The 14,850-nt window shown below is 37.4% G+C and overlaps 1 protein-coding gene across 3 annotated transcripts in view; it reads right to left on the bottom strand.

Moving 5' to 3' along the window:
* Positions 1–14,850, bottom strand: part of Pde1a (phosphodiesterase 1A) — a 290,669-nt gene that overhangs the window by 14,366 nt on the left and 261,453 nt on the right. For all 3 annotated transcript variants that reach the window (XM_051184387.1, XM_051184388.1, XM_051184389.1), the window contains 3 exons: positions 9,851–9,932; positions 6,076–6,196; positions 5,363–5,550 (listed from right to left, as the gene is read on the bottom strand). In XM_051184387.1, the coding sequence (XP_051040344.1) occupies positions 5,363–5,550; positions 6,076–6,196; positions 9,851–9,932 (391 nt within the window). The remainder of the gene's footprint in view (positions 1–5,362; positions 5,551–6,075; positions 6,197–9,850; positions 9,933–14,850) is intronic.

The following is a 14,850-nucleotide window of genomic DNA, read 5'->3' as shown; positions in this document are numbered from 1 at the left end:
TCCTATACCTGTGTTTGGATATTAAATTATATAAAGATATAATATTCTGTTTGAGAGCCACTTTAAAGATGAAGTAAGAACAGGTTTGTTTTTAATTCCAGAAAATATCTTATCTTTCCTCACTAATCTTGCCTATTAACACAATCAAAAAGAGCAAACCAAAGTCCTCACAGGAATCCAAAACTATGGGGACTGATCTTTTATGTGGGTTTCAATATGATTTTCAGTATATTTTGAGAAAGAGGTAAAGAATCTATTTATATTTTCTTTTTCATTATAGTATGTTGTCATTGAGTTCTAAAATAGCATGATTATCATGATGCTTTCAGTCATTTGGTCTGATATATAATGAAGGGCTGGAGCTATAGTTCAGCTTTCATAGGAGACCTAATTCAATTCTTTGTACCCACACAGTGCTATATAACTATCTGTAATTCCAGTTCCATGGGATCCAAGGCCCTTGTCTGGCACCAGGCACATATAAAGTGCACAGGCATACATTCAGTCAAGACACTCATATATATAAAATAAAAATAAATTTAAAATACCCGATAAACATAGACACATAGGATAAAATGTAATATATAGAGGATTATGAACTATGTATGTTTTTAGGCATACCCTGAGATATTGGAGCATATTTCCTATAGATGAAGGGGTGACTGTATACCTAATATAAGGTTTAATTAGTGAAAGGCTGAATATTAAACATCCACCAAAAGGCTGGATTGACAGCAGATGGCACTGGCTCATGAAGTTTCTAATGTCATATATACATGGGTTGGTACATTGAGAGCATTTCAGCAATTGGCCAGATCCTATTCTGGTCCACTCATGAGTTCATTGCTGAATGGTAGCAACCTCAAGTTGGAAGTACTGCTTTTGTTTTATTAGATGGATTAAAATTGAGGCCAGAACTAGATTGTCTGATCAAATAAAGGATGCTAGAGACAGAGGGGGAAAGAAAAAAACAGTATCAAGTGTAAGTCTAAAGGTTTCTAAAAAAGAACAGAAAAGAGAACTGCATATATATGTATATACATATATATGCCTATGTGCATATATGCACACACATATATAAACATACATGCACATGTATTTATGTGTGTCATGTTCTCTGAGGTATAAAGTTGACAAACTTCTAGTGTATGAGTAACTGTTCTAGTGACTGGGATATGACTTAACTAATCTCTGATCAACAATGAAGCATTCAGACTGCTTATCTCATGCACATCACCACCTTGTCTATTCTCTACATTTCTACTATCACCTTTCTAACCCAACAGCTTTTCAAGGGCATATGAACTGCTATAAAGTCTTGTACCTATTATTCATATTCATAATGCAAAGTTAGAGGAAGCAACTATCCTTGAAGTGTCAAAAACACAGAAAATTCAGATATAGAGGATGTTGTAGGGAATATCCCATGCATTCAACTTTCTCTTTGGCATCCATCAGTTTGTAATAGAAGGTCTTTTAGCAAATAGAAAACACATGGTGCATAGTATCTAGTGATGCCAGTTCATTTGGATGGATTCACTATTAAAGAAAAACTAAAACTAATGATTCTCAAAGCATTCCATAAAAATAGAAGAAAGCTTCCATTTTTTATGAAGCCAGCAGTACACTAAACACCTAAACCAGACAAAGACCCATCCAAAAAGAAAACTACAGATCAATATCCCTAGTGAACATGGGTTCAAAAAAAATTTTCAATAAAGTACATTTAAAACAAACTCAAGAACACATCAAAAATCACGATCAAGTTGACTTCATCTCAGAGATTATGGGAATTACAGTGTGCATAAACCAATAAATATAAACTATTACATTAACAGATTCAAAGACAGAAACCATGCAATCATCACATTATATGTGTATCCAATAACCCTTTCATGATAAAAGTCCTGGATAATCTAGGGATACAGGGAATATATCTCAGAATAATAAAGATAATAACATAGCAAGCTCCTAGCCAGTATTATGTTAAATAAAGGAAAGCTTGAAATATTTCAAATAAAATCAGAAATTAGACACAGATTTCCACTTTCTCCACTCTTGTTAAATATAATATTAGCTAGAGCCATTAGGCTTAAGGAGATAAAGGGGAAGGAATAAGTGGATTTGATTTTCTACTTTAAAAATCCTAAAAGCTCTACCCCAAATCTCCTACCTCTCATAAACCTATCCAGCAAACTAGCAGGATACAAATTCACAATATTGTTATTTTCATATGTTCACCCCCACTACAAGAACAGTCACACACCCTCCTAAAATCTGTCAGCTGCTACATTGTTCAGAAAAGACAGAGATTGAACAGAGACATACAATGTTGAGAAATAAACTGATGGTGAAGACATTTTCTTCAGACTAAATGGATAGATTTAGCCCAAACTGAACATTTTGGAATAATAGAAAGCATTTTCACTTTAAAAAAAAATAAGCCTCTTATCAAAAAGAAGTCTACATACACTAGTTCTAGATAGTTATATTCAGATTCCTGGATGAAAGTACTCTTTGAAGAGGTATTTCAATTACTTACTCACTTTATTACAGTAAACTCCACACACTGGAACCAAGGGATTTACAGGGTTTCCCTGTAGGATGTTCTAAGATCTGAAGATGGGCTAGAATGTGAGGAGTGATTAGATGATGGTGAGACCTTTTGGATTCACCTATGGCTTTGGTGAACATTGGATCACCTGCATATCATCATCTCATCTCAGTGCAGTTCTGAGAAAGAAGCTGTCACTTCAGGGTACTTGAAGGTTCCAGTGGTTCACAGCAGATTAACATGGCTGTTATGTCACTGATTTTCAAGTAAGATGTCTTTTTGTAGCAGATTATGTTTTTTATTTTTTATTATGAAGCATCATATTAATACAAGGGGATTATACATAGTTATAAAATGCATGTAGATTAAGTATTATCATGATGCAGTAAATGCCATATGTGATAGTTGAATTGAGAATGACCGCCCCCGCCATAGAGTCATATGTTTGAATACTTTGTCATCCCCAGTTAGTAGAATTGTTTGAGAAGGATTAGGAAGTATAGTCTTGTTGGAAGATGGGTGTCACTAGAGGTGGGCTTTGAAGTTTCAAAAGCCCACACTATTCTTGGTACCCTCCCTCACACCATGGTTGTGGAGCAAGATGTGAGCTTTCAGCTCTTCGTATGCTCTGTCATCATGAACTCTTAAGCTCTGGAGCCATAAGCCAAATCAAATATTTTCTTTTATATGTTCCCTCAGTGTTTAATCACAGAGTAGAAAAGTAACTAAGACTACATACAAATGTATATATATATATATATATATATATATATATATATATATATATATAGTGTGTGTGTGTGTATGTATGTATGTATGTATGTATGTATGTGTGTGTGTGCGATTATATAATGGCTATTTTCAAATTTTGTCCTCTACATTAACTGTGGTATCAACAAGGATGCCAGAAAGGTGGCTACTGTTTGTCATTTAGAAGGTAAATGGGAATTTAGACTAAGTAGTAATGGTGAATGCTTTAACATTCTGAAAACCAAAAGATCGAGGCTTTAACCAATATGCATACAACATAATGAGCAAGAAGAGGTTGGATTTGGGATATGTTTGAAAGGAGAACAGATAGGATATGCTACCAGGATAGATGTAGAGTATTATATTTTTAAGCCATATTGTACTATATGTGTGTGTGTGTCACACATATATATGATATACTATGTATTATGATTATATTTAGCACCTATACATTTTATAAATAAGCATATACATTCTCTGTTCAGACACACCCAAAATCTAACCTCTTCTTGCTTATCTCCTTTTGTGCATACTGGTTCAGGTCTCCCTCTGCTGTTTTCACAGTTTAGAGAATGTCTTCACCACCACGACTTAGTCTAAACTTTCACCTTCTTCCTGGATGGCAGACAACAGCCTCCTTTCTGATCCCTGGTGAGATTTCTACACTCCAAACAAAATAATATTTTCTTCTATGCAGTCAGATAAATCCTTTTAAAAATGTTAGTTGAAATTATTCACTTGTATTCTGAGAGAGAACCCTACATTTGGCTTTCCTCTTTGGAGCCCAACAAATGATGTGATCCCCACATACACCCACATCGTGACTGCAGTATTCCCACCTGCCCATTTTCTCCCTTTTTCACATGTTTCTTTGTTCTTGTATGGGAGGCAAGCTCTGCCTCCTAGCTCAAACAGTGGTCATTCCTTGGTCTGTCTGAAAAGGTATGACCTTCCACACCAGGCCTCTTCCTGACACTCTCTCTTATTTCCTCTCACATTTATCTAAATTATCACTTCATTAGTGATACCTTTCCTGACCTCCATGTTTAAAAGTACACTCCAGCTCATGTTGAGCATCTCAGCCATTCAGGAAGACTGAAAGCATGTCTACCTCACCCACCCTCATTATAGAAGCATGGTGCCATTGACAGCCAACTAACAGAAGGTGTTCTCTGCATACACAATAATTTGTGAAGCTTCTGTTCTTTTGAGAATATTTATTGTGCTGGGTATGGTGACAAATGTCTTTAACCTTAGCATTTGGGAGGCAAAAGCAGGCAGATCTCTGTGAGTTATATGTATATGTTCATCATGTGTATGCATGTGTGACTGTGTGTATGTGCATGTATCTGCAGATGTCTATGGAGGCCAGAAGAGATTGTTGGATCCTGAAGTTAGAGTTACAGGCTGTGATGAACTGCCTATTGTGGGTGCTGAGAACAATACCTGAGTCCTTGGTAAGAGCAACAAGTACTCTTAACCACGGAGCCATCTTTCCAGACACTGGTTTCTATTATTAACTAAACTGCTAGACATGTGGGTAGACATAGCAAGAGCTAGTAGCCTTGCTTGGTGCTAAAACAAGTTTTAAATCATCACTGAAAATACACAGAGGTTTTTTGTTTGGTGTTGGTTTTTTGTTTTGTTTTTGAGACAGGGTTTCTCTGTTTACCCCCAGCTGTCCTGGAACTATGTCTATAGGCCAGACTGGTCTTGAACTCAAGAGATTCACTGTCCTTTAACCCCCAAATGCTGGGATTAAAGGCATGTACTGCCACCACTGCCAAGAAAGCACCAAGGTTCTTATCCCATGCAATTTGCCATGTTATTGTCCCATACTTGGCATCTGCATGGCTACTACCAACCAGCACACACATCTGTCATTCAGGTGACATCTTTTCTTAGCCAGCATCAGAACCAACTTTCTCAAGAATAATCAAATTCCAAATACCAGCAAGAGTTTGTGTATTTTATAAAAGAAAATATCAAATGGAAGAAAGTGCCGATTATTAGAATAATTATAGAGATGTGAAGTATCTGGATCATCAACATCTGTACCTTGGGTAGCTAACTCTTTCCACCTCTCTTTGTTCTGCTGAATGATGTCCACCAGGTTGTTTTTGAAACTCTTCAGGTCCACGGCTGACAGAGAGTAGTCTGGAGTATAGCTCCCATCACTCATAGAGCATTTTACATTTGACCGCCTCAGGGAGTCAGCAACATGGAACCCAACCACACTGGGTGAGCTACCATTGACAACCAAAGAAATCAAAAGACAAGGTCAAGATACCATATGAGACCAAAACACACTGCAATAGGACAACAGTTACCAGGACTAGATGTAAGCATGTGGCAGGTGCTTACATCCACATCCACTTTCGCACGTGGAGAGGGACTGGGACTTTCTTTAACACACTCTGGAGTGCTTCACTTCTCTCAATACTCTTTTACATACAATATATTCTAAATAAGGTTTCATTTTTCCACCCTCCTTCCAGTGTCCCAACACACACACACACACACACACACACACACACACACATACACACACACACACACACACCTTCCCTCCCATCCAATGCACACCCTTTCTGTTCTCTGTAATAGTGGATCTTGAGCAGGGGCAAAGAGAGTGCACTACAATATTGAGCCACAAGATGGCAATGCTACCTAATAATTATTAAGAACTGCCAGCCTACCTTTGAGGAAAGGGACACTGGGTAAAAGATCATTAAAATCTTACATTCAAAAAATATGCAAAATAATTGTACCTGCTTGCCCCGTAGTTAGAAGACTCTGATTTTGCGGATTCCTCTATAAGAGGAATAACAATTTTCTCTGTTGAGTCTGTCAGGAGAGAAAATGTTGGCTCCACTATGAAATCAATGAAACCTGAAAAAGCAAAACACACAGAGTGATGCATTCAAATGTTCCAGTTTCCCAATTCCCATGGTATGTCACAGTGAGGACTCCCTGAGATACATGTGGAAAAACAAGCATTTACTACATAATCGGCAGAGGCAGCTAACTACTTTGTATAATAATGTATTCAGTGGTAGAATGGAGAAGTAAGTTTCCGAGCCCAAGCCTGTAATCGTTCCTATTCCTTTGTGCTGCTCTGTCAAGCCAACTCTAATGAGCAGGACTGTCTTTTCTTCTCAACAAGAGGTCATTACCCTTTAAAATGGTCCTCACTTGGTTTCGGACATTATGTGCCAGAAAGAAATGCTATCTAATTTCTAAAGAAACCAGCTAATAGAAGGTCCCCACTCCTCAGGTCACATTAAGACAACTACTTTCATTTTACCTTTTTTTTTCTTTTCTTACTGCATCAGAGTGTTCTGTCAATGCACTATTATTTCAAATTGCTGTTTATTATTCTCTGAATGTAAAGCATTAGTTCCCAGTTTGTGGGCGTGCTCTGTCAAATCAGCAGAGAGAACACTACAATCTCTATCAGAAAGCACTAATCCCACCACTTCAAGATGTCAGGATTGAGTGATGACTTAAATTTAAAGTGTTCATCAAGACGGAGAGTGACAGGCAGAGAACAGAGCCTTGTCCGCAGTTCTGCATTTACCTCTTGGTGTTTAGGTGAAGGAGGAGACAATAACTGGGTTTAAACTTTGGGAATGCAACATCTTGAGGCCCCAAGAGCAACTGGATGCCTCTTACTTTGAGCCCACCTGGGAACAGAGACTAACATCCAAATACAAGAAAAGAAGGGTCTGGAAGTGACATGTACAGGGATGCAACTTATTCAATGACTGCTTGACCAACTATTGGATGTGTGACACTTCTCAAGTACATGTTGAGACACGTCTCAATTACAAAAGTATTCAATAATTTTGTATCTTTCATGACATTTAATTCAAAGTAAGTTTAATTGACTATCCAGAGTTTTAACTCCCTGGCACAGGCAGACTGTTCCATGAGACAGCACCTCTACTAACTAATGTGAGAGGAATGTGTATCCGAGTGACCAGCCAGTATGTCATTCCCAACTTGTTAGATGAGGTCCTGAGTGGACAACATCCACACTTTCTGAACAGTGATAAGCACTGGTGTTTTACTGGCTGAGCAGTTGTTGAAGGTTGGCTGGGAAGTGGAAAGGTTACAGGTGCAGCTTTGTCACTGCCCTCCAGCTCTGTGACAGATGCACCAGAGCCTAACTCCAGAGCAGGGTTGCTGATCCTTACATAACATAGTTCTGAAAAGAGGACGTCAGCTTTCAGAATACTATCAGACATTAAAACCTTGCAGCTTAAGCAAGCATGTGCTTTCATAAATGAACTGAGTTGTAGTTCTCTACACAAACAAAGGGTAAGAACAAATGTGGCTGGAAATAACATCATTTTGCAAATCTCCTGCTGCTGATTTATCTGTTCATGTCTCAAGAACTTTCCTCCTAAGAGAGAGAGAGAGAGACAGAGACAGAGAGAGAGAACATAAAAGAGGGAGCCAATATTGGTTTGAAGATAAAGTTGAACACAAAGAAAGGTCGAGGGAACTACAAGACTGCTCCCAACTAACAATCTCAGCTTCCATGGAAAGGCTATCATAAATGCCCTTCCAGGAGAGTGAGATCAACAACTAACTTCTCCATGGAGTCCTCAACTAATGCCTGTTGAAAACAGGAGCAAACACCCATACATAAACACTGAGTCGAACTAGAACCCAGAAGCAGATGGAGAGGACAAGACCATGCGGTAGAAGTACATAGAGACAGCTTACCTGAACAAGGAGGAGCTAAGGGCCACTAGACTGATAGCTGGGAAGCCAACAGGGGACTGACTCGGACCCCCCTGAATATGGGTCTCAGCCAGAAGGTCTGAGCAGTCTAAGAGACCTCAGACAGTGGAGCCAGGATGTATCCCTGGTGCACAAAAGGACTTTGCAAACATATCCCCCATGGAGGGATAACTGCCTTATTCTAGAGATAGGAGAGAAGCCCTAGTCCCTACTTCACAGGACCTGTCAGATCTACATGACCCCAACTGGATGGCATTCCCCTACATATGGTATTGTGGTGGGGGGTTGGGAGGGGAGGATGTTTAGAGTGCATGGGAGAGGGTAGAGAGGGCAAAAGGGAGGGAAGGAGGGAGGGCTGGAAGGGAGGAAGGGAGGGAGGGAGGGAGGGAGAGGGAACTGGGATCGACATGTAAAATAATAAATTAAAAAAAAAAAAAAACGCTTTGACTCCAAAATTTAAGTTGAAGAACAAGTTACTGGGGAAAAGTATTTCTATTTTTGTTTCCACAGAAAATGAAAAGATGTGGATTCCTTCCAGACTAATGTGGTTTGATCACACCAGACCGCCTGAAACAGAGTACAAGCTGATCCTACATTCAAAACAGCCCTACAGACTACAGCTAGGATATCTGAATCTTCTTCGAATCCCCCAAGACAGCGCCCCTTACCAGCAGGAAGTAGTTTGGAAAGAACGACGTCCAAATTCCCAAATATTGTGTATAAATGTTTGTTTTCATTTAATTGGACTTTGTTATATAAAATTAAATAAAAAAAACTCTATAAAAAAAAGAATTTTCCTCCTGAAGAATATGAATTTGCATTAAGCCTGTTGTGAAGTTAGCAATAACAATAGGAAAGTTAATATTGTCTTTGACTTGCTTTGTGTGTGAAGAATTAAATTATAGAAAAAATAATAATCAACAATATTATGAAACAAAAGAACCATTACACAAGAAGAAAAGTCCTTACTAGGGATCCAACCAAGAATGACAACTGTATTGACTAAGAATGCTTTGAGTCAGGAATGAGCATAGGGAATAGTTTAGTAACCTGGGACTCTGCTTGGTTTGTTATGTAAAGCCCCTCCAATACTGCACTTGGCAGGCTAGCTCCTTTTCTTGTGTGTTCTATGCACACATACCCTTCTCTATACAATTCCTCTAAACAACCACTGACTTCCACTTCACTTAGCTACATCTATACTCCTCTAAGAGCAGTGGGATAAGTTTCTCCTCCCCTAAAAACAATCAAATTGAGAAGACTTTCTAATCAATCAGAAGCATTCTAGGAAGGTACATGCATGGTAGGAAGATGACCATGTGTTCTAGCCTAGCAATCAAAATAGAGGACTGCTGCAAGCATACCACTTAGAAGCTGGCCTCTCTTTCCTTTACAACGCATGAAGAAACACTAGGCTGTAACCTGGGTCCTTGAGTATCTTCACTTACATAGCCTCTGCTCCCAGGCAGAATAGTCAGATTTTTTCTCTTAAGAGTTCCTTTAAATATAGTTACCTTGCTTATCCTGAAAATCTGTGTGGGCTTTTACTTCAGCTCCTCGATTTAGAGGCTGAGAACCTAGAAATACCTGACCTTGACTAGCAATAGCAGCTTTACTGGATTCGTTTTGTGAAAATACTCCATTGATTTTCATTCAGCATCATCTAGATCAACGATCAATAAACTTATCATGATTACAGAGCAAGATTGGTCTGGAAGACATTGAAGAGTGTAGTACACAACTTTGAACAGAAACAAGTCCCACCCACTTTTCAGGGCCATTCTTCAGTATTACCTATTTGAGACTGTGCAACCATTGTGGACTTCCGATCACAGAGTGGAGAAAATGGAAGCCCTAATTCAGCTTCTTTGTCTCCCTGGGGAAATAAAGATAAATTATCAGAATCAAGGTGGGGAATTTAAGGAAATGTGCAGTCTATATAGAATTAATTCAAACAACCACATTTTTTTTTCATTTTTTTTAAGCACTAATACTTACCACCATTTATTTATATCATTAAAACCTAAGCTTATATAATTTGTCAGAGGAATTCCTCTAGTGCTAACTCATTTCTAAATAATGCTGTAGTGTCACAACCCACTGACTCCAAAGAGACAAATACTTCAGTTTTCAGAAGTCCCCATGGATCAGTCATCTCTGTATTATTGCGCAGTTAATTAACAACCAAGTTTATAGGCTTTCCTTCATTTTTAGATTCCACTCAACAAAGTCTTAAAAAGAAAGATTTTGCATTTACTGCTTTTTCTAAATGCCTGAGCATTTTGAAAACTGTTTCCACTCGTTGACTAAGATTTATTAAATGTCTAGCCACAAATGATGATTTTATAATACAAGGTTCAAAAATATCATCAATATTTAATTGTTGAATAACAATATCCGTAAGGGTTTATATTAAATTAGCAACACTAACATCATTAAAATAGAAACAACAGACTCAAAACGTGATATTAAAGATGCTTATTTGGCATCTGTATTTACAGATACAATTGATTGACAGTATAATACTTGCATTTGACTGATGTTATTGGTTGAAGAGCTGCAGTTTATAGCTTAAGAATACAACAATAGGATATAATAAGTAGGTCTATTTCTATATTATATCGTTATTTGGAAGACTAAGAAAGCCCATTTAGGGTTGAAAAGGATACTATGATAATGTACTCTGTGTTAGTTTCATTTTAATAAAAGCTGATGACAAATTTTCATCTAAGACATAAGCCTTTGACACATACGTGCATGCTTGGCCTTCCTGTTGATGGAGTTGAGGGTTTTATGTTGTTTTTCTGTTTCCTGTACCTCTCAACTACTTTAGAATATAAAAATTATATTGCTAAGAGTTCAGAATGTTAAGATGCATTAATAATTAAATTTATTCATAAATATTTCAAAGTGTTATTTATTTTTTGGAATGAATAAAGGCCATGGGTACAAGGTCAGCAGGGCGGCCTGAGCCTGACCATGAAAGAATTGAACAGGGCATCATGGACTACAACTAAGGGTGAGGGGAGAGGGGTATAAAGGGAAAACGTGTTACCTTAGTGTAAGTTTGACTACCCTTGCAAAGTCCTTACTTTCTCCCAGGGCAGGTACACTTACTTTTTGTTTAAATGAAGTCAAGGGTCACAATAGTAGGAATTCTACTTAACAACTACTTTATATTTATCTTAAGAGTTGTGCATTCTGTAGACAGTATTTCATTTAGAAGACCAAGAATATACTTTGTGAATCAATAAGTTATTACATAAACACATTTCCTAGTGTTTTAATTTACTTACGAAAATATCACATTCAATTAATTACATAGGGGTTCTCTGTGATGCCCTGGGTCTCAGCATCATGTTCTAGGGGATGAGACTACAGGTGCTGAGCAACAGAAGCGGCCCCATCAAAATGCGGCAGGGGAGTCTTAAGTCCAACATTAGAGAGCCCTTATCTGTCTCAGCATTTTCTGGGGAGCTTGTCAAGGTTCAGTCTTTGAAAGGCCATGACAAACAACTAGTAATTGTTCTTCTGCTTCCCAAACAGAGTAAAAAGGCTCTGGCAGCTATCAGCGAGGTGTCAAATTAAGCCTTTATAGTTTAAAATTCACTTAAACTGTAATGATGTCTATGGTTTTAAATAGATGGAGGAACTGAAGGAGAATGAAGAACAGAAGCCTTGGGACCAGGTTTGAGACCTGGTCTGAGTCTTGCATTGAGACCTGGTCTGAGTCTCTCAAGAGTAGTATCAGTTAACATTCAGACTACTGTCAGGCCCTAAGGATAGGAGGTGAGGAATCACCCGTTCCATAGGAAGTTTGGAAGGAGATGGGGATGGTTCACCTATTCAGAAGTCCCAGGACATCCTGCATAATGAATGTTCTCCATATGACTGCCTTCCTCCTCTTCTTCCTAAATTAGCCCTCAGAAAATCTCACAAGGTCACCCAAACAAAATGATGATTAATGGCAATATATAACTGCTACATCTTCATTCAGATAGATATAGATTAAATATATAGATATGTATTTTTCCCAGGGTAAAACCTAGAAGATCAGAGAACCAGAAGCAACCGCTAGTTGCTTCCAACCTGTCTCCATTTCTCTGTCCAAAGGTTTGAGATCCTGTCTCCACCCCACCTTATCACATCCTGTCTCTACCTCCTGAGTGCTGGGATTAAATGCAGGAGCCACCACCACACAGCTTCTGCAGTTAACACAGCTTCTGCAGTTAACTAGTAGCTAGCTCTACTCTTCGATCTCCTGCTGAGCTTATTTGTCAGAACACAAACAAAATCTCACACAACATGACATGTGTACATTCACCCTTGTTTCCAGTCAAAGTTCTCCTCTACTTTCTGACTCCCTGGGATAAGTTTTCCCCATGAGAAGCATGAAAATTGTCAATAGTTGTTAGTCACTTTGACCAGGTACATAATTGTAACTTGAGACATTACTATTTGATGATTCTGACATAAGGAAATAGAACAAGTAAAATATTCTACTTTCCTTATGGTGCCCTTTACTGTTAGATTCTGTGACAAAATTCATGACTTGTTAGGCGAGTGTGATACACTACACTACGGAAACCCAGGACAAAATTCATTATTTGTTAAGAGAAAATGAAGGAATATTCATCAAAGAAAGAACTTTAAGCCAAAGAAATCATTTTCAATAAAGTTTTTCCAACAATGAACTTGGTTTTCAATTATATTTATGGTAAAAATCTATTGTGCATTATTAATATTATAAGTATTTTACCAAACCTTAGGTTTTTTTTGTGTCGCTGCTATTTATAGTACTTTTGTGACTCTTGGAACTAGCTTGATTGTAATATTGTGAGCTATATTTCTTTACATTCATTTTATTTAGTAAGTTATAACTGCAATTTTCATTGGTGCTATGTCTTTGGCTGAGAATGGATTAACTGAGTGTATTTTTAGTACTGTGAAAATAAAATTTACTTTGAAATGTCATACTTTATATGACATCTAGCAATACTAAAGAAAACAGAGAAACTTGATTATACACAATTTAAAGCTAAGAAAAACCATCACTTTGTCTTTTCCTAACAGATAACCTACTTTTCAAATAATTTGTTTCTCTCTGAATTATAATACAATATTGCTTAACAGATGTTGATTGTCTTCCTAAATTGACATTTTTTTCTATGCAGCATAAAATTATGAACTGGGAAAAGGAAATGCTCATTTATCGTGTGCATAGTGAAAAAATTAATGGAAGTAGTTATTTTTATATTGTTTAATCATGTTAATTCTCATAATGATAACTAATATGTGTCCAAGAAGAAATAAAGACATATGGGTTTGTCTTCCTTTGCTATTGGTTATCATTTTAGCTGGTACCTCTGTCTTCTATGTCCATCACAGTTGAAATGGATGGAGCATCTTACAAATATATTCATTGTAGTCAAAAGCTCCTCTGTTAACTTGTTAAACTTTCAAAGCAAAAACACTATATGAACTAATAAATATGAAAAACTCATGTCCTGAAGATGAGGAGCTGTCTAACTTCCTCTGCCACAGGCACTTAGTCAAGATCTTAAATCAGTGTTTCTCAGAACTGCAGATTCTAGGGTACAACCTTTGTCTTCTCTGGTCACAACTCCTCCTGGATAGAGGATGAACTGAGGCAACAGACCAAAGACAGGAAGAGCACTGGTTGAAGAAGATAAACAAAGATCTGGTCACATTTACCCTGCCCTCCAAATATATTGTGCTTAAAAATTCCTATGTCATTTGTCATAAAGTATAGACTTGTTAAACAAATCAACACAAAATTGACTTAGACACAGAAAAACTTTCTCTTAATATTAATTTACATACAGAGAAAAGGGGAGGTATATGTATGTATGTATGTATGTATGTTGCATGCGTGTATGTAAGGATGGAGGGAAGAAAGTATAGGAAGAGATGAGTTGTTATTCCCAAAAATTCTCATAGTTACATCATCCTTTGACTGTTTTTCTCTGTTGTTTACATTTATATTCATCTTGTAATTTTTCTCAAAACCAATTGAAGAGCCAGGTATGGTAGTGCATACCTTTAAAGCAAGCACTTGGGGGCTGAAGAAGAAGGAATGCCCTAAGTTCAAAGCCAGTCTGGGATACAGAGTAAGTTCTAGACCAGAATGTGCTACAGAATGAGACCAAAGATAAACAAAATGAAAAGTCAAAAATAAAATCTAAAATAAAACAAAAATGACAGTTGAAGATAAGGGCATCAGAAGTTAGCCTCTGGACTTGAAGGATACCCACACACATGTGGCATACATGAATCCACATGCATATACATAAAAAAGGACAAAATTAAATTTTATAAAAACTAAAAGGCAAATTTGCTTACTGCATTTGCATAGTGGAAAGTCCCAACTTATTTGCTTTGGTGTCTATGAAGAAAATCACGTGTCTACACGTCTAGTCTTATTTCTGGAATCACTGTCATATTGCATTGATCTATTTCCCTGTCTATGTGCCAGTGACAGACTGGTCATTTCTATATTATGAAATGCTAATTATGTAACATGGGACAGTGGATGCTCCATCTCTTGCCATTGCTATTTAGATTCATGCATTTCCATTAGATTGTAGGATCAGATTTCTAGCTTCTACAAAGAAGTCTGCTAATAATTTTGCAACACAATCCCAGACATATTAATCAATTTTGAAGTCACCTATGTATTAATAATTTTAAACCTTGTAATTTATTGTTCTGCCGACCACTGGAAAACTATGCATAATTTTTGTCATCTAGGAAGAGCAAACCACAACTGAGAA

This window comes from Phodopus roborovskii, unplaced genomic scaffold, assembly GCF_943737965.1.
Source record: "Phodopus roborovskii unplaced genomic scaffold, PHOROB, whole genome shotgun sequence".
Lineage (NCBI taxonomy): Eukaryota > Metazoa > Chordata > Mammalia > Rodentia > Cricetidae > Phodopus > Phodopus roborovskii.
The sequence above is the reverse complement of the archived record's forward strand: the minus strand, read 5'-3'. Positions and strand labels throughout refer to the sequence as shown.